The sequence below is a fragment of the Emydura macquarii genome, unplaced genomic scaffold (assembly GCF_026122565.2).
Source record: "Emydura macquarii macquarii isolate MOO-44397 ecotype Brisbane River unplaced genomic scaffold, CSIRO-AGI_Emac_v2 contig_1253, whole genome shotgun sequence".
Lineage (NCBI taxonomy): Eukaryota > Metazoa > Chordata > Testudines > Chelidae > Emydura > Emydura macquarii.
Genome location: NW_027131390.1, coordinates 36,810,419 through 36,836,133, shown reverse-complemented (window position 1 = coordinate 36,836,133; position 25,715 = coordinate 36,810,419). Strand labels below are relative to the sequence as shown.

The following is a 25,715-nucleotide window of genomic DNA, read 5'->3' as shown; positions in this document are numbered from 1 at the left end:
TGGCCTGCTTCAGGTTATCCCGGAGAGAGTTTGTGAGACCAATTTGGGGCTGTTCTGTATGTGTGTCTGATTGCTGTAAGAGGATTTGCTATATGAATACAAGGGGATAACTTAACAAGAGGCTGACTATCTACGATCCCCTGCTGAGTTTGTCAAAGGGGCGGGGCTGACCAGGTCTGGGGAACTGAGAATAAAGAACTTCGGCTGGCTTTACAAAGACAGTCTGGTGGATGGTGAAACAGACTGAGACCCAAACCCCCAGGAGGTAGGACTCTGAAGTAAGTAAGCCTGCCCGGAACTCCAGGTAAGATAGACATGCATTCAGACATCTGTTTTTGAAAAACAGGGTTACTTACCAGTAACTGTTCTTCGAGATGTATTGCTCATATCCATTCCAATATAGGTGAGTGCGCGCCCCAGGCACTGGTTCCCAGAACTTTTTTGCCCCTAGCAAGCCCCATAGGGCTGTCTCTGGCGCCCCCTGGAGTGCAGTGCACATGCCACGGTATATCAGGTGCCGCTGGCCCTGAGGGCCCTCAGTCCCTTCTTTCTGCCAACTCCAACAGTGGGGACGGAGGACGGGTGTGGAATGGATATGAGCAACACATCTCGAAGAACAACAGTTACTGGTAAGTAATCCTGTTTTCTATCTTTGAGTGATTGCTCATATCCATTCCAATATAGATGATTAAATAGCCATACCTTGGAGGCGGGTAGGAATCCGCATCAAGCCACTCTCGTCAGCACGGCCCTGCCGAAGCCTGCGTCCTCTCTCGCCTGCTGCACGATGGCGTGGGACATGAAGGTGTGGATCGACAACCAGGTTGCTGCTCTGCAGATGTCCTGCAGGGGCACACGCTCCAGGAAGGCCACAGATGAGGCCTGGGCTCTGGTTGAGTGCGCTGTCACAGCTCCTGGAAGCGGCACCTTCGCCCACTTGTAGCAGGTCCTGATGCTGGCAGTGATCCAGGTGGAGATGCGCTGGGTGGAGACAGGTGAGCCCTTCATCCGGTCCGCCACTGCTATGAATAGATGTGTTGACTTCCGGAATGGCCTGTCTGCTCGATGTAGTAGGCCAGGGCTCATCTGACGTCCAGCAAGTGCCATCTCCGCTCCTCCTCCAAACCATGCAGTTTAGGAAAGAACACGGGGAGGAAGATATCCTGGTTATAGTGAAACTGAGACACCACCTTAGGCAGGAAGGCCAGGTGGGGTCTCAGCCGCACCTTGTCTTTATAGAAGACAGTGGAGGGGGGCTCCGAGGTCAAGGCCCTAATCTCAGAGACCCTCCTAGCCAATGTAATGGCCACCAGGAAGGCTACCTTCCAGGAGAGGACAAGCAGTGGGCATGTAGCTATGGACTCGAAGGGGGGTCCTGTCAGTGTGGTGAGGACCAGGTTCAAATCCCAGGGAGACACTGGGTCACGGACCTGCGGATATAGCCTCTCCACCCCTTTGAGGAACCTGAGGCGGGGTGCGAGAACAACGACCTCCCCTCCAACGGCTGGTGGAAAGCCGAGATGGCCGCCAGGTGTACCTTCAGGGGGGCCAGGGCCAGGCCCTGCAGCTTCAGGTGGAGAAGGTACTCCAAGATCGCCCGTATGGGTGAGCAACTCGGTGGGATACCCCAGGACTCTGCCCAACAGGTAAACCGCTTCCACTTGGCTTGGTACACCACCTGAGTGGAAGGTTTCCTGCTACCCAGCAGAACCTGTTGGACCTGCACCGAGCAGGCTCTCCCTCCGTCAGCCAGAGTCTCCACGCTGTCAGGTGGAGGGAGTCCAGGTCCGGGTGCAGCAGGTGTCCCTGGTCCTGTGAGAGCAGGTTGTAGCGCCTCGGGAGCGACATCGGCGTGGTGATGGAAAGGTCCAACAGCATGCTGAACCAATGCTGTCTCGGCCAGGCCGGGGCGACCAGAATGATGTCCGCTTTGTCCCTCTTGATCTTCAAGAGGACTTTGGGCAGCAGCGGAATGGAGGAAAACGAATACATGAGGGTCCCCGTCCAATCTATAAGGAATGCGTCGGAAATGGAGCCCACCTCGTGGCCCCAGAGCGAGCAGAACTTCGGGCACTTCCTGTTCCAGGACGATGTGAACAGGTCCAGTTGGGGAACATCCCACCTGCGGAAAATGGAAGTCACCACCTCTGGGTGCAGTGACCAGTCATGGCGGGGTAGAAACGACCTGGAGTCCTTCAGGGTGTGCAACTTGTCATCCGTGCGGTCCAGGAGTCGGGGGAGGCTCCCTGTGAGGAGATGCCGGTGCTGGAGCACTCTCCATGGCACGTGGCTGGGGCATCTCCTGTGTAACCCCCGGCTGTACTGGTGGCGTGGGGAAGTCCATGTGAGTAGCACCCTGCCGCTTTTTCTTCAGCACCGCCGACTGCTGCATTGATTGTCCCGGTGCCGGCGGTGCGCTGCGCACTGAAGATACACTCGGTGCCGCGGGGAAGCCAGACAGTTCCGAGTCTGGCCAGAGCGCGGACTCCATGAGGATGGCTCATAAGCGCGCATCCCGCTCCTTTTGTGTGTGAGGTTTGAAGGCCTTGCAGATCCGGCACTTATCCTTACGATGCTGCTCCCCGAGGCAACGGAGGCAGTGGTCGTGCGGATCGCTCACCAGAAAGGCCTTGCTGGTATGGCTCAACCCTAAGCCCCTAAGGGCAAACTATCTATTCTATTACCTAACTCTAACTACTGCACTTAATTAACTGTAACTACTATACTTAATGCTAACTAACTACTAGAAAACAGGGATTGCTGCTTGCTGAAGAGCAAGGGGCAGACGTTCCAGCTACCGTCAACGGGTGGAAAGGAGGAACTGAGGGCCCTCAGGGCGGCGGCACCCGATATACCGCGGCAGGAGCATGGCACTCCAGGGGGCGCTGGAGCCGGCCCTACAGGGCTTGCTAGGGGCAAAAAAGTTCTGGGAACCAATGCACGGGGCACGCACTCAACTATATTGGAATGGATATGAGCACTCACTCCAAGATAGAACTTATGCTTTGTTCCTATGGTTAAGATCAAACAGCACTTTTGATTTAAAAGGAGGATGTTTTCGGTCACTATATTCCATGCTGTTCACAAGCTCCAGAAGGGAGGAACTTCAGGTGCTAAGTCAGACCTGCTGGGTAAGTGTGAAAACTACCTGTTGCTATGGTAAAATAAATATGCTGGCTAGCATATATTGTATTATCTGCATCATATACACATCAGTATACATTAATCAAATCTTTTATAGTCTAAAGTGGCCCAAACCTTTACTATAATTCTGTTCACTTATGTTAAGTATCCCATAATGCCTTGCATTAGCTGAAGTAAGCTTTGGCTTAAGTAGATACAAAAGTTGTCAGGATCGGGACCTATGATTATTTTACCATAGCACCAGGTAGGGCTTTTTCACAGGCCAGTACTGGAGTGTCCCAAAGGAACAGGCTGGATATGTGATTTTTCTACCGTAGTACAAACCTAGGAGGTACCTTCTCACTCTGGCACCTGGAATGCATATGATCAGAACAAGGAGATGAGGGTACACCCTGGTGCCAGAACAATAAGGTAGAAAGCGGAATGGTTAAACTTAGTTTCAGAAGATAGAGAGAGAACCTTTTTATTTGTAAACAGGTAGGGTGTAAAAAGATGGCTTTGGGGTATAATGGTGGAAGCACACCTGCTGTGTAAGGTGAATGTGGCAACGCTGCACAAGGTGCCTTCATGGAGACTGGTATGGTGTTGAGCCTTTTTCCTATTAGTTTATAGCAATAAACCTGACATCGGTTGTTTGGGCTCTTGCATATATTTTATAACTTAACCAAGGTGTGGTCAAGCAATTCATTATACCATTTATCAACACTTCATGTTGTTGAGATCACTTAGGAATTTTTTTTAATTCTTGGAGTGATGTCCTATGAATGCTCCACTTGTAGGTGCAGCAGCGCCCCCTGCACCTGGATTGGAGATTGTCAGCAGTGCACGCTGGGTCACACATGCACATCCCTCCCTTCTTGCGTTGTGAGCAGGATGTACAGATAGCAGTGCGTGGTCTGACCACTCCCAGTCCCTTCTCTACCGCCTTTGGGCTGGGATGGAAGCTGCAGAGCCGCTTCTGTTCTCTCACTGGCCAAGTCATAGGCACTGACCCAGTCTCTGGCACCATCTACTGACACCCTGGGGAATATACCCTTAAGCACTGAGTAGTACTCATGCACCAATGATGCTTTCCCCCCCCCTCCACAAGACTTTAGATCCCCACGAGTCATCTTAGACAGCCTAATACCACTGTGGAATCAAAGAATTAATCATAAAAGTGATTAATAGAATGCCTGGTCTGAAACTGGTCATAGAAGGCTTGGCCTGAAGTTGTAGCCTGAACTGAAATACAAGCCCCAGGCTAAACCATTAACAGAATGCCTCATCTGAAATTATGATAAAGATGCTAAAATCCCACAAGAGGTATCTGAACCACACCCCAGATATAAGTTCTCTGTTATAAGCCTTAAGCCTTTTGAAGTCTGTGAACAGACTTCACCTGTTTCGATAAGTACTAGTACCTGCCCCCCTTTGTCTTACCGGCCCCATAGAAACTCACTCCATACAAATTAGCATTTGAACAGGTATTGTGTAACCACCCATCTTCGGGTGTTAGCCAGGGTTCCTGAAAACTACATTGTATACTCAAGTGACTCATTGGGTGTTCCTGTGAGGGCGTCTGGTGTGCCCCACTGTGCATTGTGATTGTCTTTCCTGTTAAGTATAAACTGTTAATCAAATTCCACTATACGATCAACATGTGAATGAACCTAAGCAACCCCTATATAAGTCTTTTGTATCTGGTAGCCAGGTGAAGTACATTTGCCCAGCATCCAGACATGCTGCTTGACTTCCCTATGGTTTTCCCTATGGCTATAGTATTCCCCATAGCTATGGTTATGTGATTGTGTGTGTCACAATTAAAGCTGCACCCGATCCAACTCTAAAATGTAGCAGTGTGATTCTTTTCCACGACACCACAATCAGAGCACATTCCACACACACATTATCCAGCTTGATAACCTTTCTTAATAATGTCCTCATTGCTGAAATTCACAAATTTCAAAATAGCAAAGTGCTATACATATGTCCTACTCTCAGTGCAAGAGGAGAGAGGTGGGCATGTGCGGATGGGCACTGCTGATGAAGATCTCTGATCCCAGGTGAAGGGGGTGCTGCCACACCTACAAGTGGAGCACCCATAGGGGGACACATCTCAAAAAACCTCAGTTACCGCATAGGCTAAGTAACCTCCTCTTTTCTTCTTCCCCTCCCAGAAAGCCAACCTATTGAGCATCCAATCTGCTGCTGACATTCCATCACATCCAAGGTCCACCTGTTTCTGCACTAACACTCCCCACAAAATGACTCCTCAAACTATCAGAAATGGTTGCTAATCAAATGAGGGGGGGGGGGGAAATCAAGGTTGTTCTCGACTCTCTATGAATGGGGAGGGTGATAGAATGGGGAGAGTGATGGTTTGAAGAAGCAGGTGACAAAGCAGAGGAGGAGAAGGCAGAAAGATGAATGCAGGGAGCAAGAGAGGAAAATCAGAAAGGAGATGAGGAATCACGTGTGCTACAATGACTTGCATTAGCATCCTTTGGTCCTAAGCCACATTCAGTCTCTGAAGTATTCCGCACCCACGGGTGCCACACCACCTACAATGGCAGCAATTCCCCCTTTCCAAACCTATGGCCCTGTGCCCATTGCAGAATAGGTTCCCACAGTAGTCTTGTGACAGGAGCCATCACGAAGTCATCAACTGTAAGCAGGTGCCATGGTTGCACTTAATGCAGTCAGCCTTTTTTCTAGCTTATAGCTCTTAAAAGGCTATTCATTATTATTAATCAAGACCATAGTATGTAGTAACTTTTGTGCAAATAAATGTAGGGAAACAATTCAGACAGAACATCACTTCATCTTGTACAGCACCAGATTTAAATAAGGCAAATGAATACAGGGCATGTGCCATACAGAGCTGTCATTCCTTCCTGCCCTGCAATCACAGTATATGCTAGATACTGACACAGGTCCTCCCCATTCCCTTTCTCCTCTGCACTAGGACCCATGACAGCAAACACCAGGCTGACAAAACGAGCAGTGTTCAGCTGCCTCAGCCTCTGTCAGGAAGTGTCTTTTAGTTATAGCTATTGTGGGGTACAGTGCTTAGCCACAATCACATCACTGCATGAGGTATCTGTCTCCCAGAGACATGCTCAACCACCATTGTGGGGTGGCACTTAAATCACATTTGACATCTTATTTGGGTATAGCTTCAACTGGCAGGGCACAAAGGGTATGGCCAGAAATCAGAGCGGGCACACAATACCATAGATATTCCTGCTGTATGGAGTGTATAGGTTCCCTGGCTGTACCAGCTAGTGCTCTTTAAGTCTGGCAACACAAATCTGGCCAGGCTAGATAATTTTCATGTCCTACAGGCAGTCTGTTTTCTACCAGAGCCTGCATAATCATGGAGTAGCAGAACTGCAGGTTACAGCACTCTGGCCAGATGAGGAGACGCACAACCAGGAAGTGAATTCCATTGATAGCTTCAGCCCTGCTCTTACAGGGACATCAGTAACCTTGGTTACAGAGGCCAGGAGTTCATCCTCTATGACACAGGACAACCCCACACCAGGGAACAGACATCTGTATTGTGGGGTTATGGTGGTTTTGCTGCTGTATGGCAGCTGCTAGCTCCAATCGCTGAATCTGGCCTGTCCAGACAGCCACATTAATCCACCAGTCAGGGGAGTTTAGCCTGGCCCAGAGCCTGCCCTCACAGTTCAGATAGACAAACTTCTGCCTTACTTTTCCCCCTTCAGGTAACACCTGTGTGAGATCTGGGTGCTGTGACCAGTTTCTGCCATAGCCTGCCAATTTTCCCACTCCAGAAATGCAGATGCAGCACCAGTAATGCCAGGAAGATCTTCATGATCCCCTATGATCAGTGACCTCTGCAGCAAGGAATTAGGGGTTTCCATAAGAATTCCAATAATGTTGGACAAAACAGAGTGTTTGGGGAACCTACCCATAATCCTTGGAGTGAACAGTTGTTGCTAAAGCACTGTGGGGTAGCTGCCAAAAATGCAACTGTTAGGTAGAGCACAGTGTGCACTCACAAAACATGATTGTGATGTGTGGAAACATCCCAAATCATGTAACTGCTTTTGCTAACCATATTGTAGTGGGGCTGAGGCTTAAGTGCCATGTCAGACATCCATATAGTCAATAATAGAACACCAGTACCTTTGTATACCCATTGTACAGCTGGTTGAAAGACCATAGTCAGAGTAGTTATGAATGGTTTGCTGCCAAACTGAAAAGACATATACAGTAGGTCTTCTGGATCTTGTATTATTCAATATTTTCATTACTGACTTGGATAGAATTTAGAGTATGCTTATAAAATTTGCAGATGACACCCAGCCGGAAGGGGTAGCAAGCATGTTGGAAGACAGGATTAGAATTCAAAACAACCTTGATAAATTGGAGAACAAGATGAAATTCAATAAAGATAAGTGCAAAGTACCACATTTAGGAAGGAAAAATCAAATGTACAACTAAAAACTGGGGAACAAGTGGCTAGGTCATAGTACTACTGAAAAGGATCTGGGGGTTATACTGAATAGCAAATTGAATATGAGTCAATGTGATATAGTTGTGAAACAGGCTAATATCATTCAGGGGTGTAATAACAGGAGTGTTGTATGTTAGACATGGGAGGTAACTGACCCATTCTATGTGGAACTGGTGAGGCCTCAGGTGATTACTGTGTCCAATTCTGGACTCCACCCTTTAAGAAAGATGTGGATAAACTGGAAAGAGTCCAAAGGAGATCAAAAAAACTGAGTATGTTTAGTTGTGTGAAAAGTATTCAAATATATTAAGGGTTGTTATAAAGTGGACATTGATCAACAGTTATCCATGTCCACTAAGGGTAGAGCAAGAAACAATAGGCTTCATTTGCAGCAAGAGAGATTTAGGTTAGATATTAGGAAAAACTATAAACGTAGTGACATTCTGAAATAGATTTCCAAAGGAGTTTGTGGAACCCCCATCATTGGAGGTTTTCAAGAACAGATTGGAAAAACACCAGTCGGGGATGGTCTAGGTTTACTTGGTCCTGCCTCAGCATAGGGGGGGCTGGATTTAATAACCTCTTGTCATCCCTTCAAGCCCCCCAGTTCTAACCTAGGAAGAGCTCAGAGTGGGGCAGTGTCCCAGGGCAAGTGGGAGCAGTGCAATCACTGGACTTGTTTATAAAAGGACAATGAAATGGAGGCATAAGTTATGCCCAGGCCTGGGGGGCGCTATATGGCACAAGCCATAGAGAGAGGAAAAATACCTATTAGGTCTTAATTTAGGAGCAGGGAAGGGAGAAGCCTCATTCTCTCCTCTACTTGTGGATTGGGCCACTTGGAGAGAATGAATTCCTCTCTCTCACTGCCAAAGCTTAAAACTCATTTCCACAATCCATTCTCAGCACTTGCTCCTTGATGCTGTCTCCAACTGCAGGGCACAGGGCTAGATGCTGTTGAGCTGGGCACAAGGGGAGCTCAGCAGCATGCCACATGAACAAGGGAAGGAAATCTTTTGACCCAGACTGAAGCAACTCAGAGTAAGATGAAAAGAGAGGTGGTACAGAGAGCAACATACATGGCCAATTGCTTTCCCTTGATCAAGGTCAAGGTTTGGCTCCCCTATTTTTCCCCCTTCTCCAGCGCTGTGTCTGGCCCTAGCTCTCACCCTTTCCTGTCCTTGAGGTTCATAGTTGCCCCACCCTATGGCTCTTAGCTCAAAACACACACATACACACACTTTACCCTGAGATACAAAGCTGCCCTTGGTTTGGGATCAGGCCTACTCTCTCAGCGGCTGCCCCCAAGGGCTTTTTGTGATAAACAGCACCTTGACTTTCACCCAGTGATCAGGCAAAGTAGATCTTAGACAATAACAAACAAAAGTTTCATATAGTATCAGGACAAGCCCCACCCCAAACCATATATGGCAATCAGAAATTAGGGGAGGAGTCCCTGGCATGCCTTATACCCTTCACACCTAAAATGCAATGGGAGTCAAGCACCTGTACAGAAAGCCTCCATGCACCCGACTAGCGCTCTGTAGGGCCTGTCTCTTCCATGCAGAGATTTCACCACTGAAGCAGATCATCACCTCACCACAGAGACTCCTGAGGCTATGTGTAGGTAAAGAGAACTACAAGGCTGTGGGGAGAGAGTAGGAAAGGTTGGCTGCTTACTTCCAGTAAAGAAGAACACAGGATTTACCTAGGGACAAGTGGGTGGCAGAGAAATTCAACCCACTATTAACCAGCTTTTGCTCTCTTTAGGTGAGAAAATTGTAGGCCAGGGGCAAGAGAAGCAGTGTTTAGGATTAGCTCAAAGTAGATCAGCAGAGTCATGTCAGGAAGTGGCAGATTGTCTCCTGATGTCTGCAAAGCACAAATGAAGACTGGAGGCCTTTCTGGTAGGTAGGCTCTGCTTTACCCAAACAAATCTCAACGCTGGAGGAAACGGAATGGCCTGGCCAAACAGGTCAGACTAGATGATCTAATGGTCCCTTCTGACCATGAAAATCTCTGCATGTGAAGCGGTCTAGAGATGTGCACACAGCCACCTAGGAGCAGAGCACAGAGCTGGCCCGCTGTATTTCAAAGGCCAGCCATGGGCGGAGGGAGAGGGAGACCAGAGCTGGGTCTGGTTGTAAGGAGGGGACCAGGGCAGGTCTGGCAGCTCAGAGCAGCCCAAGCAAAGCAAGGCAGTTGCCTCTGAGGGATGCTAGGGAAGGAACCTGCTGAGCAAACCGGGATTCCCCAGACACCAAGCTCAGCCGGGCTGAAAGGAGGGGCCGGAGCCCGAACCCAGGAGTCGCCTCGCACAGGCCCTGCGGTGCCTCCATCGCAGCCCGCCCTTGGGCCGCAGCCACGCAGGGGCCGCCGCATCTCGTGCGCGGGAAGAAACCCGGCAGGGAGCTGGGGGAACAGCGGCCCGACGGAGGCGCCAAGGGCCGGGCCGGGCCGGGCCGGACGGACCAAGCCTGCTGCTGCGCACTGCAGGGCCGGGGCCTGGCGCTGAATCCACGGAAGGGGGCGGGCTTCTCTCCCCGTTTCCCACAGGCGCCCGGCTTCAGGCAGCGGGCCCGGGATCCCCCAGAGCGGCTGCGCAGCCGGGAGGAGGCCCAAGCCGAGCTCAGCACCCGCCGCGCGCCGTCCTCCTCCAGGCAGAGGAAAAAGCTGGAGCTGGGCCGCGGCTACGCCCGCCCGCCCGTAACCTGAAGTGCAGAGCAGGTTGCCAGGACAACCGGCAACCGCCCACCCAGTAACTTACAAGCCTGATTGGTCCAAAAAAGTAAACCAACACAGCGGGGAGCGGGATCAGCGTCTGTGCGTCACGACGCTGGGCGGGGGGCACTGTCCAATCCAAAGAGGCGGCCTCAGCACGACGACAGAGCGGGAGGTCGCCCTAGCGTGGCCCTACCCCCGGCGGCAAGGGACAAGCCCGACGCCGCGTATCTCCCGCCAGTGGCTGGCCTGCGCTCGCTCACGTCACTGCCTGGGGACGCCGCGCCGCCCTGCGTCCAGAAAGAGACGGCGACTGAGGGACGCCCCACCCCAAGCCTCCTTCGGAGGAGCCCCGCGCATGCGCCTTGCTGCTGCAGCCGAGTCTGTCCCTCGCCGGTGACCGGTCCGTTTCCGGTGCGCGCTGCGGTGACGTGAGGCCCCGTGTCCGGCCCGTCCGGCCCGCTCCGCCATGCGATGTCCGCGCTGAACTGGAAACCCTTTGTGTACGGCGGGCTGGCCTCCCTGGTGGCCGAGTTCGGTGAGGAGCGGGGCCGCCGCCGGGACCGGGGGGAGCAGCTGGGCAGGGCGGTGCCCCGGGTGCCTGGCGCGGGGCGGGGGGGCCGCGTCTCTTCCCGGCTCTCGCACCAGAGCTCCGTGTCCCACCACCCTGGAGCGCAGGGTCACCCCCGAGGAGCGCGGCGCCCCGGGATGGACGCTGTGTCCGGCCCGGGATAACGGCGGGCGGGGAGCTGGCTGAGCCGGGCCCCTGGGCCGGGCTGCGGGGGTGTGTGGGGCGTGGACGGATTCATTCCCGGGAGGTGCCGGCCGGGCCGGGCGCGGCGGAGCGGAGGGGAGGCGGGTGTTGGGTCTGTGGGCCTCCAGGGCTGCTATGCCCCCGAAGCCTCATCCGTCCGATCCTTCCTGTGAGAGACGGCAGGTGTCCGGGGCTTGGTTAATAGCTTTTGGCAGCAGGAAAGGGCTGGGCAGGGCTAGCGGCTGAAAGCTGGGTGAACCCGGCCTGGAAACGAGGTGCAGGCAATTAGCCCTGGGACTGGCTCTGCACAGATGAATTCCCGACCACGTGGAGTCTTCCAGTCAAGACTGGCTGTCTCCCTCTGAAAGATCTGTTCGAGTTTAACCACAGGGTTTTTTGATTCAAGTCGGGAATCTGTGGGTGAAATTCTTTGGCCTGAGTTATGCAGGACATCAGTCTGATCATCACAATGATTGTTTCTGGTCTTATAGTATGAAGTGCCTGTCCTTGTCCCAGGGACACAAAGGAGGAGAGATGGGAGATAGTCTGTCTGTGTAACTTTACACTGTCCCGTCTCTCGTTGGTGCTTTAACCTAAGAAACTTATTTAAGGGGCTGCCCCCCACCCAAAGACCTGTCTAGTGATTGTACCCTTGAGTGTGCTAGTCTGATTCCTGGAGTGCTGTTCCCCCTCACCCAGGGACTGCAGTCTGACTGGACCCTTTCTCCATCTGTAGGGACCTTTCCTGTGGATCTCACCAAAACTCGCTTGCAGGTGCAAGGTCAGAGCATTGATGCTCGCTTCCGAGAGATCAAGTACCGGGGCATGTTCCATGCCTTGTTCCGCATCTGTAAGGAGGAGGGGGTTCTGGCGCTCTATTCTGGGTAAGGTCTGATGCCTCCTTTTCCCAGCCAAAGACTCCTTTCCTATGTCCATTGCCCTGTTGAAACCTTTGGAGAGACAGCGACAGTCTCTTTAACCTGTGGCCATGTGCCCTCCCTTTCCGCACAGTGAGCCACCTCCACATCTCTTCTAATGAATGTTGGTTAAAAACTCTGGGAAAGCAGCCTATCACTAGGAGTCCAGGCTGAACTGTTTCTAGTTCCTGAACTCTCCAGGAGCCAGTCTGTTTTGTTGGTGTCTCAAGGTGATGTGTGGATCTAAAATATTCAAATAAAGACCCAGGAAGCCTCTGGGCTGAGGCAAGGGGGAGGGAGGCAGGCCAGCCTTGTTGCTTTCGCTGCAAAAGCATGCTAGGCTGCTATATTCTGTTAAAACATATTTGGATCTGGCTCCTTTGGAGGTGCATTGCCAGTCCACCCCCATGCCATGCCAAGACATCATGCAGAGGCCTGGTCAGACAGCACTTTGCCTCTCTCACTGGTGTTAGGCATGTGTGTACAATAGCTGATCACCCCTTGGGAGCTGCTCTTCATAGAACAGTGACATAAAAGTTGGGAGGTAGGGGGTAACTCTGTCTCCTTGTTGAGTGTCTCTGGCAAAACTGCCTTCAGAGCAGTTTTGTGTCTGGCACTGGAATGCAGGCAAATGGGTCCAGGCTTCTCCTTTCCTTCATGTTCATACCTATCTTAGAATTTGGGTGATCTTGGTGCTCAATAAACTTTGGACTAGTAATGATGTCAAGAAACACTCACAGTGCAGGCCAGCCTGCTGAAGGACTTATGCCATGCCATGCAGCACACTGTGCTATTCCAGTCCTGGCCTGTTCTCAGTAATCCGTGGAGTTATTGTGATGCTGAGCTCCCTTACTGAACTGTGCCTGTCGGGTGCATTGTAGCCCATAACAAGTGTGAGTATTACATGAGCTGTACATACTGGAGTCTGTGTCTGAGCGAGAGTTAGCTGTGCTGGAGCCTGCAGGGGCCCACTGATGCTGGCAGGCCATGCAGCATGTAACCAGATTGTGTGTTTACTTCCCCTTGCAGGATTGCTCCGGCATTGCTGAGACAGGCATCTTATGGCACCATAAAGATTGGCATTTACCAAAGCCTGAAGCGGCTGTTTGTAGATCGCTTAGAAGGTTAGTGTCAGCGAAGCGTTGTGTTGAAAGCTGCTGGAACTGTCACGAAGGGCACAGTGCGAAACCCAGGCCCCTACCCCTTCCATTTCCCGGCTCTTTCCCTTCTCTGCCCTGCCCAGTTGCTGAATCCCAAAGAAGCTGAGTTACGTTCCATTTCCTCCTGTCCCATCTGGGGATGTGTTCTTTGTGTAATGATAGCTCCTGGAGAGCTAATGGAGATAGACATCCCAATGTGCTGGGCACTGAGCAGGCTCCCTGCTCACCATCTAAATAGACAAAAAGGTGGGGGAAAGGAAGGATTACCCCATTTTGCAGATGCAGAATTGAGGCCTGGATAAAATCTTGCCTTCCTCCAAGTATCTGATTCCTATTTCTCATTCCACTCTCCTAACTGTCTTTAGGGTAAAGGCCACTCCCTTCAACCCCCACCCCAGGGACTGCCCCTGTGCAGCAGTGGTTTAAGGCTTAGTTAGCTAACCTCTCCCATCTCCCTGCCAGAGGCTTTGAGCTCCAGTGCTGGTGCTCAGCAGCTAGTGCTCAGGTAGAACTTCTCCTCTTAGGTCTGTGACCTTATCTCTTCCTCCCGAGCTGGGCAGGTGTAAACAATGCTGAGATGTGCTTCCCTGGCTGCTTTGAGGCAGGTCGCGGGATCTCCACTGGCCCCACCTAGATACTGAAGCAATAAAAATCCTGTGCTTTTCCTCTCAAGGAGCTCTAAGCATTTGACAAACACTGATGGATTTGACTTGCAGTCCCTGCCCCAAAGAGGTGGATGGGTCAGAAATGTCCCTAAGTTACAAACAAGGAAGAACTTGCCCACAGTCGTGCAGCAAGCCTGGGATAGAATGCAGTAATGCTGACACCCAGGCTGCCCTAACTTATGAGGAAGGATACAAGTCTGTCACAGAAGTCATGGATTCCGTGGCTTTCTGGGACCTCCAGAACGTCTTCTGGGCAGGGCTGGAACAGCTGACTGGTGGCCAGCCCCCCTCTTTTCCACCCCCATCCCCCAGCCATCGAATAGCTGATCGGGGGCCATCCCAAGGCTCCCACTGACCAGCTGTTCTGCGGCCAGCTCCCCAGGCTCCAAAGCAGCTGATCCAGCCTCCCAGAGCAGTGGCTGGGTTGGGTCAGCCACTGCTGCAGGAACAACAGTGGGGCTGGAGCAGCTGTAAGCCCCAGCAGTGCTGTTTGTCCCTCCTCCCCCAGGTTATTTTTAGTAAAAGCCAGGGATAGGTTGCAGGCTTCCATAAATTTTTGTTTATTACCCGTGACCTCTCCCTGACTGTTATTAAAATACCCGTCACAGAATCTTAACCTTGCTCATGTGCGATGCTCCTTCCCTGCCTTTGACTCCATGGACTGTGAATCTGGTCACAAGTTGTCTTTCCATTTGCTGCAGCAGCACATCCAGCTTGGTACTGTGTCCTAAATGTTTGTTTCCCTGCAGGGTTGGGGCTGCCAGTGGCCTGGTCTCCTCTGGAGAGTGCTGCGGTCAGTACCACTGCCCTTTCCCAGCATAACCTCTGCTCTAACTCTGGGCCTGGAGGCTTTTCTTTCTGAACTAACTGCTCCTAACCCACTCTGTCTGGGCTGTCCAGTCTCCATCCCGGGTGTGTTTAGGATGCAGCCACTAAGGATTCTAGCTCAAAGCTCTATAGCACCGGGTGACCCAAAATCATTTGCAAACCCAGCGCCTTGAAATCAGCTCACCAGTGCCATCGGGGAGGTTGAAATTACAGATAATTGTGTCTAGAAATGAGGTGTGGCAATCTGCTTCTCTTCTGATCTGCCAGGCTCTGAGTTCAGAGACTGCCTTCTCCCCCTGCAGAATACTGCTGCAGCCTAACATCCCAACCACTGCCTTCGGGCCTTGGCAGCTAGGGGGCCGGTTTACCAGCAACTTACAGTTAATAGGTTGGTCTCTGCATCCCACAGCTTTGCTCTCTGAATTAGGAGCTGGACTTTTCCATTCTTCCTTCCCAAAGCTTTTCAGTTTCTCTGATAGGTCACTGCATCACCATCACTTCAGGCTCTGACCTTCTTTCCCCTGCCTGATTGCAGATGAGACACTGCTGATCAACATGATCTGTGGGGTGGTTTCAGGGGTGATCTCATCCACGCTGGCCAACCCGACAGATGTGCTGAAGGTAAGAGGTGCCTGTTGAGTTGGATCCTCCCTGCTAGGATAGATCCTGATACGATGAAGCTGATTCTTTTCTGCAGAGCAGGATGTCTTCCAGCTGGAGCAGACTGCCCTGCCAGCCCCTGGACAGGCTTTGGCTTGTAGGTAGAAAGAAAGCACTGCCTTGTTGGACTTGGTTGGGAGTCCTCTGGAGTGACTGTGGAGCCCAGCCTGACCTGCTCCTTTTCCTGGTGCTAGGTCAAGGGGCTCCAGGAGGTCCGCATCTGGGGAGTGTCTCTTGGGTGAGTGCACACAGGGTTCAGCCTCTGTTTGTGTTTGTTTAAAAAAAAAAAAAAAAAAAAAAGGCTTCCCAGGCTTTGTCCCTTGTCTGACCTCTGAACGGTGAGGTTCATTAGTTAGTCCTATAAGGTCCTGCCCTCTCCAGTCCATTGTCACTTTCATGCTGCACTTGTTTCTTCCCTTGCTTGGTGCTGCCACCTGCTAACCACTTTTCAGACTTCACTTTCCTGGCCCGTGAATAACTCTTGCACTGGGCTGTTGCTCCGAGATACTCGGCTATTTCTCCCCTCCTAGGCAAGAGCTGCAGCCGTACGTTAATATAACTCTGCTAGACAGCCACTGCTGTCTGATGGAATCTGTCCCCTCGTTTCAGATTCGAATGCAGGCTCAAGGCAGCTTATTCCAGGGGGGCATGATTGGCAGCTTCATCGATATCTACCAGCAGGAAGGCATGCGGGGGCTCTGGAGGGTAAGCACTCACTCTTCCTCACCTGCCATTTGCTGATTAAAGCCAGGCGGTTGGTCACCTTCTGTGCCCAGTGTGCTGACGTCCCTTGACGTAAGTGAAGCACCTGGAGAGTAAATGGGCCAAGGACAGGAGCAGCCTTGCTGTTTTGTCTGCTGACCACGGGGAAACTGTGCCCTGTGGCTAAGGTCACTGTATGTGTGTGCTGGATTGGAACACAAGCAGGATGTGAATGGTGCAGGTCCCCTCATGCACAGAGTCCAGCATTTTCCAAAATATGCCTTTTTCCCCAGAGTTTACCTTAATGGGTGCATGGCTGCAGAATAGTTAGACATGCGGACCAGGTCCAGCCTCAGGGCTCAAACAGCTGGCTTATTGCCAGGGCTTCTCCCTGTAGGACTCTTTGCTCCTCACCCCACTCACCTCTTGGAGGGCAACTCAATCTGTGTATCTCTGAGTGGGTTTGGAGCACACCCTGTGTGGTTAGCAGGGAGGAGTCAGCAGAGCTCACCAGAATAGCTGTCACCTCTTCACAGGAGCCTGAGGCTGAAGTCTGAGCCCCCTATCAGATCGGAAGTTCTGAATGTCAGTGAGTGTTTCCCTTGAATCGCCGCACGAGGACACTTCAGTGTAAAGATATGAATTGTTTGAAGGCAAGGAAATCCCCAGTTAATGTTTTGCACCAGCCTCCACTCTGCCTTGGGTCCAGCCTGAGACCGTCTCTCCCTTGTTGCCTGGTATCTGCCCTGTGCGTATGAATGGCAGCAGGCTGGCAGCTTCCTGGGTACTGCTGTGAGGGCGGACTGTGAAGGCAGGATCTTGAGCTTGAAGCTATTAAGATGCTTTTAGAGCCCGGTCGTTACTGTCGGTGCACTGAGGAGTGAGCCGCACTGCTTGGGGTTTGTGGTAAGGGACTTTGGCCTGCTCTTAGGATAGTGACTTTGCCATAGAAATCCTGCCCTGCACTTGAACCAGCATACCCAAACTGGAGAGGCCTCCAGTACTGGGATTCCCAAGTCAGATGGCTTTCCCAAAGGGAACGTCCTCCTTTCTTTCTTTCTTTCTTTCTTTCTTTCTTTCTTTCTTGCATTCAGTAAAGTCCTTCAGAAGGAAGATACTCATCCCAGAGTCCCTCGCTCACTCCAGAGCCTCCTGGGCTGGGAGGGGAGGAGTAAGGAGTCACTCCGCTGCTGGTTTTGGCTCAGCAATTACTGTTCAGATTATTCCTGCTCTCTAGACAGATGCACACGAGAGGGGAAGAGAGGATAGAAAAGGAAGGAAAACGTCTGTCTCATGGACACGTGCTGCAGGCCAGGTCACAGTGTACAGCCAGGTCAGTCACAAGTGGGCACGTGCTAGTCCCCGCTCACTCTCCTGATCTGGGAGCTGGCATGCTCTGGCTGTCTCCTGCCACCTCTCCTTTGTGCTGAGGTGAGCCTGCGTAGGCTGCCTCAGCTGTCATGCTGGTTATGGCAGTGGTAGGTGGAGGTGAATTCGTGCTGGAGCTGGCCAAATTTGGGAATAGTTACACAGAAGCTGAAGAGGATAGGGAAGAGCCTAGACATGAGCAGCTCATGAGGGAGGGGCAATGGAAGTCTTAACTCAGCCTCCATAAGACTACAACAAATGGGTGTGATCTGAAGGCCACGTGACCTCATTGGCCTGTTTGTCAGCTGGACATATTGAAGAATTCTCTCAGTATCCACAGGCCGGAGTGTTTTCTCTTCCGTGAGATGGTGACCTCCAGGACCTTGATGTCCTTGTGCTTCTGTACAGTGCCCAAAAGGAGCAGCCATCGCTGTCCCATCTACTTCACCAAACCATTGCCCCAGGGTTTTTCTCTGACCCAGGAATTCCTCATCCATTGTTACGCAAATGTGTCACCTGCTTGGAGTCCTTTTGGGTTGTTTCACGGTCAGTTCAGGTGGCTCTTTCCAAGTTAGTCTTGTTTCCTTCAGGGATTTTCTATCCTGCTCTCAGGCCAATGACCTGACAACTCAGCACAGCTTTTGCAAATCTAGTGAAACATGAACTCCCAAATCACAGCCCTCCGTGCAACAGAGCCCTGGGTCCTAGCGCCTCTATGCCATGCTGACAGGGAGGACTGGCCTCCTGCAAGGCTGCATCTTGCTTCTGGTTCATCTCTGTTGGCATCTAGTTTTGCAGCTGCTGTCGAATGGGAGAAGTTGAATGGATTTGAGAGCTTCTGCTGGGGTCTGTGGGGGCAGGTGAGAAGCCAGATCCAGCCAGGCTACAGGCCAGGGGGCAGAGGGGCAAGACACATGGTCCATTTTAGCTGGAGATGCGAGTCCAGGGTGGAGGAAGTATCTCTCTAAATCCAAGAAGGGAAGTCATGACACGAAGGGAGGAGGGCTCTGGGAGTGAAACCAAGAGACAACGGGCTTCCCTTATTCAAGGGCAAGTGCAGCTGGGGAGGTGTCCAGAAGGCTTGGCCAGTGGGATGCAAGGCTGATTGCTGGGGAGGGCGTTGCTGAGTGTCTAGGAAGGAGGGGCCCTGCTTGCAGTGGTAAATCAAGTGTTTGTTTGGCAGGGTGTGGTCCCCACTGCGCAGAGAGCTGCCATTGTGGTTGGAGTGGAGCTGCCAGTCTATGACATCACCAAGAAGCACCTGATTCTCTCAGGGTTGATGAGGGATACAATCCTTGCCCACTTTGTGTGAGTATCTGCAATCCCCTCTGCTCTCTTTGGACCTGGGAAAGGCTGGCTCCCCAAGTTCCTGGGTAGCATAGAGTTGTGTGGGTTAGGCATTGCCAATCAGACTTGCTGGAGAAGGGCAGGATGTGACTGTGCAAGGCAGTCTGTGGTGCTAACCTCTGACCAGTTGCTAGCTGTGCTGAACACGTGCCAGCATCTTGGCTAGATCCGACCTGGGGGCACGGACTGCAGCTCTGCAATGGCTTGGGGTCTACAGAGGGCAGCTGCCTGGCACGTGGGCAGTAGAGTTGCAGATCAACCAGTGGGATTTACAGGAGATGCGAAGGGGGTGGGGAACAGGAATTCAGTAGAGCATGTGAAATGAATTGCTACATTCCTACCTATTTTATTTCCCATTTCTCCCCTGCTCTGGGCTTTTGGTTCTAGGCTGTTGCTGCACAGTGGTTTGCGGGTTGATTCTTTTGTCAGGGTTACTTAGCTGGGGGTGCGTTGGGACACCCATTGAGTTTGTATCACATGACTGGAGGGAGGGGGTCAGTAGGGAACCGTGAGAGCAAAGACAAGGGAGGGGAGAAGCAACTTCACTGCTTTTGCCCTTCTACGCCCCCTTTGCCATTTTCAGTGTAGGTCTCCTGCTCTCGCAGCACTTGCTCTGGGGAAGGGGACGTGTCCACAGCACCAGTCCTTGAATTCGGCCTCCATGGGCTTCCTAAAATCATCTGCCATGGCTGCAGTGTCACAGGCCTGGGCACATCACCATGGGTTGTGGCAAGAAACTGCAGCTTGTCCTTGAGCTCGGGGTTAGGAGAGGCTTGAAACATCCCTAAGCCCCATGGGATGTTACAATCTATGGAGCTTTGATTTAGGACATAACTGTAATGATAAATGTGCTCCTCCAGCTTGAGTGATGGCTTGTGCATCTTGCCTGCGTCATGCGTTTCTGGATGGCAACAGACAGTGTGAGAGCAGATTGAGCAAAAAAAGTTAGCTGCACTGTGTTCTTGTGGAGAGCGCTCTCTCTGCTGTAGTGTCTGTCTGAGCTGAGGTGATATGTCATCAGCCTGGGCCTGGAGCAGCCTCTAATGCTCTGGTGCATTTAGTTCCAGTTTTACCTGTGGGCTGGCCGGAGCCATTGCCTCCAACCCAGTGGATGTGGTGCGAACGCGTATGATGAACCAGAGGGCAATAGTGGGGAATGTGGAGCTCTACAAAGGCACGCTGGATGGTCTGGTAAAGGTAAGAAGCCAGATAGTGCTGGGCAAATGGGGTCCCAGCCATCAAGGCCTGGTTGAGCCTGAACAGGCTCTGACGTCACGTGTTTCTGATCTCCGCAGCAAAAGGCACCAATCCATGGAGCGTCCTTCTCAGAGTGTCTCTTGCAGTGCAAGGAATGTGGACTTGGGGAGCTGCCCCATGGGCCTGCTCTTGTGAAATGGGACTGTGAAAGTTGGGGGAGAGACCAATCAGAGCAGGGACTGCCCAAGATCTTATTCATAGATTCCAAGGCCAGAAGGGACCATTGTGTCCTCTAGCCTGACCCCCCTGTGCAACACAGGCCGGAGAAGTGCCCTGAGCTAATTCCTAGAGCAGGTCTTTTAGAAGAACATCTTGCTTTGCACCAGCCCAATTAGACCGGCATGGTTCTGTATTGGAGCGTGTTATGTTGGGTGTGGGGAGAAGAGACTATGTCTGTCTCTTCAGGAATGGGCAAGAGAAATTAGGATGCTACTGGGGTGGTTATGGCAGAGACCATCCTGGTTTGTGGTGCTGGGGGAGCATCTCATGGTCAGTCTGTTTCTCTCTTCTCCAGACATGGAAGAGTGAAGGCTTCTTTGCACTCTATAAAGGGTTCTGGCCCAACTGGCTGCGGCTTGGCCCGTGGAACATCATTGTATCCTTTAAAGAGTGACTAGGAGCCAGTGCGGGTGCAGCTAGCTGAAGAAAGAGCAGGACATGAAGAGCAACCCATGCAGACAGGGCTCTCACTCTAGTCAGGCACCATCATCCCCATTGACCAAATCACAGCATGGCTCCAGCTTCCCTGCAATGGCGCACTCTGGTGTGCTCCCTGCCCTTCCTAGACAGCGGATTGTGCAGAATACAGCGCTGCTGCAGCCTGCTGCATGGCTGGGAAACCAGCTGGCGGTGCATTGTAGCTTCTAATATAGTCTGCTGAGTGGCTAGTGCTTTGTCCCTCTCATGTCACCAAAGCAGGGAGTTCTGCTATGGCTCGTTACAGTGAGTGCCCTCAGGTGCTTGGTTTGAGGGTTCCCATATCTGCTCTCAGCTCTTTGGGGCTGGCAGTCTCTGGGCAGGCCCCTGCTTTTGGGATGAAGCTGTTTAGGAGGGTTAGAGCCTGCCCTCTAATGGACTTGGGCTTTGCCTGCCCTCCTCTGGGGTTCCACAGCTCCCCCTCCCCATGTGCAGGCTGCTTCTAGCCATTGTGTTCCATCAAGGAAGGCTCCTGGGGGTATTCTCTAGGAACTGCACCAGCTTGGAAATGGCAGGGCGGCCTTGCCATGGATTGGCATTAAGCTGTGTGACCCGTCCGTGCCTAGGATAGCCCACCTGAAAATGCCAAGGGCAGGGCAGGAGAGCAGATTTTCCCAGCACTGGTGAGTAACACTGTAGTTAGATTCCCCAATAGTCTCAAACAATGCTCCTGATTTCCCACACTGTTATTTAGAAACTACAACAAGAAATACACAGCCACCTTTATAGCATTTCAGTCTCTGGTTCCCAATCAGCAACTAGATCCAGCAAAGAGACCAGTTATTTAAACTCCATTCCCTTTACCAAAATGTTCTCCTGATCCCCAAAGGGTCAGCCACATTACCAGATCGATCAATATGAGTTTGGATCTTGTTGATTCTGGACACTTTGTGATCAGTGTGGATACCAGTGAGACACAGTACCCAGGATTTGCAGATCAATAAGGTTTAATGTGCAAGGTTTTCTATAAATATACTAGTTAGATACATAGCCTAAAATTAACTACAATGTATCATACTCACTAAACCTGGAGAGCTAAGCAGTTACTCAGAAGGCTGTATACAGGAACGGCTTTCTTCAGGGGCCTGCCAGAAAGTCGGTGGATCCTCTGGTCCAACCGGCTGCACCTCCCACGGAGTCAGGTGTTGATGGAGTGCTCCCCTTTGTCTAAGTGGTAACTACTTATACCCTTCCATAAACCACCTTCATCTAATTATTTCTCTCATTATCATATATGCTAATTACCTACATTGGGTTTCCACCCTTAACTACATTCCATTCTCACCATAATAACTGGGGTCGTCAAAACAACATCTGGTGATAGGAGGGGCGGAGTAAAAGTATGCCCCTTGGCAATAAAACAGTGTACCCCCCAGACATTCAAGGATAACTTATTGTTCCCATCACTGTTATCTATGTGCAGCTGCAAGCAATACAGTATCTGTATTTTGTCGTCTTATGTGCCCTGGTGTGCAGAAACTGAGACATCTATAAGGTTATTCAGTCTCTGCCAATTGGAAGATGTCATGCTACAGGGGTCAGAATAGCCAAGCAAGCAACTGAAGCTATGCTAGGCCTGTAGGACAGTGGTCAAGCAACTCAAATTGTACTGGGCCTCCAACAGATCTTACCCAAAATACCCCACTGGCATCCAATCCTTTAGTAACTAAAACTAAAGGTTTATTATAAAAGGAAAGAATCAAATAATAAGAAAAATGTTAAATGGTCAAAGCAATCAGATATATGCAAATGACTTCACAATCCATATATATCAGATTCGTTGTGGAGTTGGCAGGCTTGTACAGTCCCTCTGGTCTATATCCAGTATCTGGACAGGTCTCAGATCTTTGTTTTGCAGCTTCACTTGTAGATGAGCTGATCCAGAGGTAGGAAGCAGGAATGAAGACAAGATGGAGATAGTGCATCTATTTTAGGGTGCTAGTGTGAGCCCCGTAAGCGCACGTCTGTCGACCCAGGCTGGGAGGCTGACTCCCATGGACTGGGTAGATGTAGCCATAGACACCTCGCTGGCAACCTGTGGAACTCCATGCGTCTGAGCAACTGCCCTCCACCACCCTCCAAGTGTCTAGGGTTAGAACTCTGAAAAGGAGGAATGGAGCATCCCAGGTTGGGTTGCACCTGCAGGAGTTTCTTTCCCTCTCCACAGGTATGGTGGATTGAGTTAGCTGTGCCATTGCCAGACAGCACCACTGGCCCTGTGAATGTGCCCAAAGAGGCAGCATCTAGCCAAGCATTGCAGGGAGGGGCCTCCTTGGTCCTGTGTCCTGGCTGGCTAGGGGGAAAGGTGGCACACAGCAGCTGTTTGCAGGTAAGCAGCCCAACCAGAAGGTTATCTGCAGCCTTCTCACATCCTGACAGTTGGCCTCTAACTGCCCGAGTTTCTGTCGCTTTGTACAGAACATGGCTCAGTGTGGCTTGAGGAAAAGCTTGTCATGTCTGGGGTGGCGTGTGTGGCCACTCCCTGCAATGTGGCTCTTTTCCACAAGGGGAATGTATGCCCATAGAGATCTGGGAAGGAGCTAAAGAGACTGATGGTGATGGATTTTGATGGTGGTGTGGGAAGTGGGCACCCTAACAGACCATACAGATTAACCCTAGAAACGCCAGGACTCCCAATGACCCAAGCCCTTCATTGGCTTCTATTGGGGCTCTCAGGACACCCCAGCAATCCCTGGTTCCAGGGAGTTGTCTGCACCTCCCACCGATGGGATCTCTGGAATAGCTGCAGGATGTGGCCCTGTGTGGGCTGTGGGACCAACATGTGCCAGTGATCTCCTTGGACTTACTGCCACTGGAATGCAGTGATGTTTTCCATGCTGGCTGTGAGGGTGGGGCTGCTCTGGCTTCCCTGCTGCAGGTGGGCTTTGGAAATATCAGGAGTGCTGAGGGGCCTGTGTGGGGCAGGAGGCTGCATGAGTACGTTGGCCCACTTCCTTGACATGCCCACCAGTTTTTTATCACATACGAGCAGTTGAAGCGACTCCCGTTCTAGGGCCACCTCCAGTCCAGAAGCGTTGCCACCAAGATGTGCCGCTGGGAATGAGCAGCTTGAAGCTGCTGCCGCCTTTTTCACTCATTTCACCTCCCTGTGTCTCGATGTCCTGGCATGTGTGGATTGGGACCCACAGTCCACTGAACGTATGGTCCTTGGAGCACGTCTTTCCTGCAGTAGAGCAGGGCCCGGAGAAAGAGGTGGTGTGTTCCAGGGGAAGCATTCACGTGCCGGTGTCTGGGCCTGAAGTGGTGTCTTCTGTGAAGACCAGTGTGGTGAAGTGGCCTTGCAGTGCAGGTATGGTGAGTCCTGGTTGGGCTTGGGTACACTGCTGCACCTTGCCTGGGAGGTGGGACAGGAGGTGGAGATGGAGTGGGTGCGGCCACGTTTTCCTGCAGACTTGTAACCTCATTAAACTATTTATGAACTATTTATGGCTGGCTGGGTTTGTCTGTTGCTTTTGTGCGGGTGTGTTCCTGACTGGGGAGGGGGGTGCACAACAGGAAAGGTTTGGGCACCACTGTAATAGATTGTGCTGCCTCTAACACGGAGTCATTCTGAAATACTGGCAAGAAAGCACCTGAGACAAAGCACTTCAGAACCAGAATAACATGGAAGGTCTCCCGGCTCCAAACAGCCAGGCTGCAAGCATATTCCAGTCAGCAGGGGGCAGCCTAGCAATATCCACAGGACATAAGATTTCAGCAAACCTGGAGAATCTAGGAGAGTCATTCATGTTCTTTAGCAATTTGATCATTGCTTGCTGGTTCTGGTAGCTTTAAAGTGGGGTTCGTCTCTGAAAATGGCTCCCCCTCCTCGAGCAGATCTGTACCTGTGTATTGCTGTGTCTGCTCATGGTGTTGCCAAAAGTAAGATGTTATTGTTTCAGTTCCCCATAGCCCTTCAAAGCCTGCTTCTGAGAGGCCTCTTCCTGGCGCATCATCACCTTCAGTGTACAGTAAGTTTTGGTCAGTTGCTCCTTAGCATGCCATCAAGAAAGGCTGGTTTGCACGGGCATTAGCGAGGACAGGATTGGGCCTGTGGAACCTTAATGCTGCGTGCGAGGAAAGCCAAGCTTGCCGGGGGAGAGCCCTGTCTTTTATTTGCAGACTTGCACTGGATTCACGGTGGGTATGTCTACACAGCAATTAAATGCCTGCACTTGGCCTGGGTCAGCTGACTCAGGCTCATGGGGCTAGGGCTGTAAAATTGCTGTGTAGACATTTGGGCTCAGGTTGGAGACCTCTCCTCTCCCAGGGTCCCAGAACCCCAACATCTACACAGCAATTTTTAACCATCCCTCAAATGTCTGTCAGCTGACCCAGACCAGCTGCTGCCATGCTGGGCGTCTGTTATTCCAGTGTACACCTAGCCTGAGAACCCCCAGCGTGGCACATTCAGATTTAAACTGAATTGTAAAGATGACTGTCTCACTACCCTGCATACTAAGGTAACTCCATTGACTCTGGCCACTACCCTCATGCTGCCCTGCTGACTCTGACCACTGGGCAATACTGCCCTTCACTGAAGGACGATCCTATTGACTCTGATAATTAAGTCATACTGCTCTGAGGAAAAGGGCAGTTATTTAGACGTGGCCATGGGGCCATAATGCCCCCCATCCCCAAAGGGGTGATGGGGTATACCTGGCCCTTGTTACTGATTTTATATTTTGAACAGACTATCACATGTTACTTGCAGAAGTCTAAGTATATCAGCTCTACATAGATGCTGTCATGCAAACTTGGCATCTCATAAAAACTGATACAAAGTTTGGCTGACAGACCTATTTTTCATAAAAACATATTGATGATTGGCATTAATTCTGCTTTGCTTGGGATTTGCCTATAGATACAGGGGTCATCCTGCTTCCTGTTTGTAAATATCAACACAACATTAGCTTCCCCCCAAGTTTTGGAGCTTGCTCAGTTTTCCATGATTTATTTAAAAAGCAACACAAGTGGTTCAAAGGGCTCCTTGGCCAATTCATTTAATACTCTTGGGTGCAATTTCTC

At 51.3% G+C, this 25,715-nt stretch overlaps 1 protein-coding gene across 2 annotated transcripts; it reads left to right on the top strand.

Annotated features, from left to right (window-relative positions):
- The first annotated feature begins 9,751 nt into the window (after positions 1 to 9,751).
- SLC25A14 (solute carrier family 25 member 14) lies at positions 9,752 to 24,132 on the top strand. 2 transcript variants are annotated; one of them, XM_067548483.1, is made up of 9 exons: positions 9,752 to 10,871; positions 11,824 to 11,971; positions 13,034 to 13,128; positions 14,579 to 14,622; positions 15,927 to 16,022; positions 18,571 to 18,695; positions 19,796 to 19,931; positions 20,506 to 20,586; positions 23,659 to 24,132. In XM_067548483.1, the coding sequence occupies exons 1-9, from the start codon at positions 10,808 to 10,810 to the stop codon at positions 23,698 to 23,700; spliced, it is 831 nt and encodes a 276-aa protein (XP_067404584.1). In that variant the 5' UTR covers positions 9,752 to 10,807; the 3' UTR covers positions 23,701 to 24,132. The 2 variants fall into 2 exon arrangements, with proteins under 2 accessions (XP_067404584.1, XP_067404583.1); XM_067548482.1 differs by lacking the exon at positions 14,579 to 14,622 and adding an exon at positions 15,193 to 15,278 and having other exon boundaries at positions 9,753 to 10,871.
- The last annotated feature ends 1,583 nt before the right edge of the window (positions 24,133 to 25,715 follow it).

Coding starts and splice junctions, on each gene's coding strand:
- SLC25A14 (XM_067548482.1), top strand. CDS start 10,808: ATGTCCGCGCTGAACTGGAAACCCTTTGTGTACGGCGGGCTGGCCTCC. Junction 18,696..19,795: donor ACAATCCTTGCCCACTTTGT/GTGAGTATCTGC, acceptor TGGTGCATTTAG/TTCCAGTTTTACCTGTGGGC. Junction 20,587..23,658: donor TTGGCCCGTGGAACATCATT/GTATCCTTTAAA, acceptor CATGCCCACCAG/TTTTTTATCACATACGAGCA.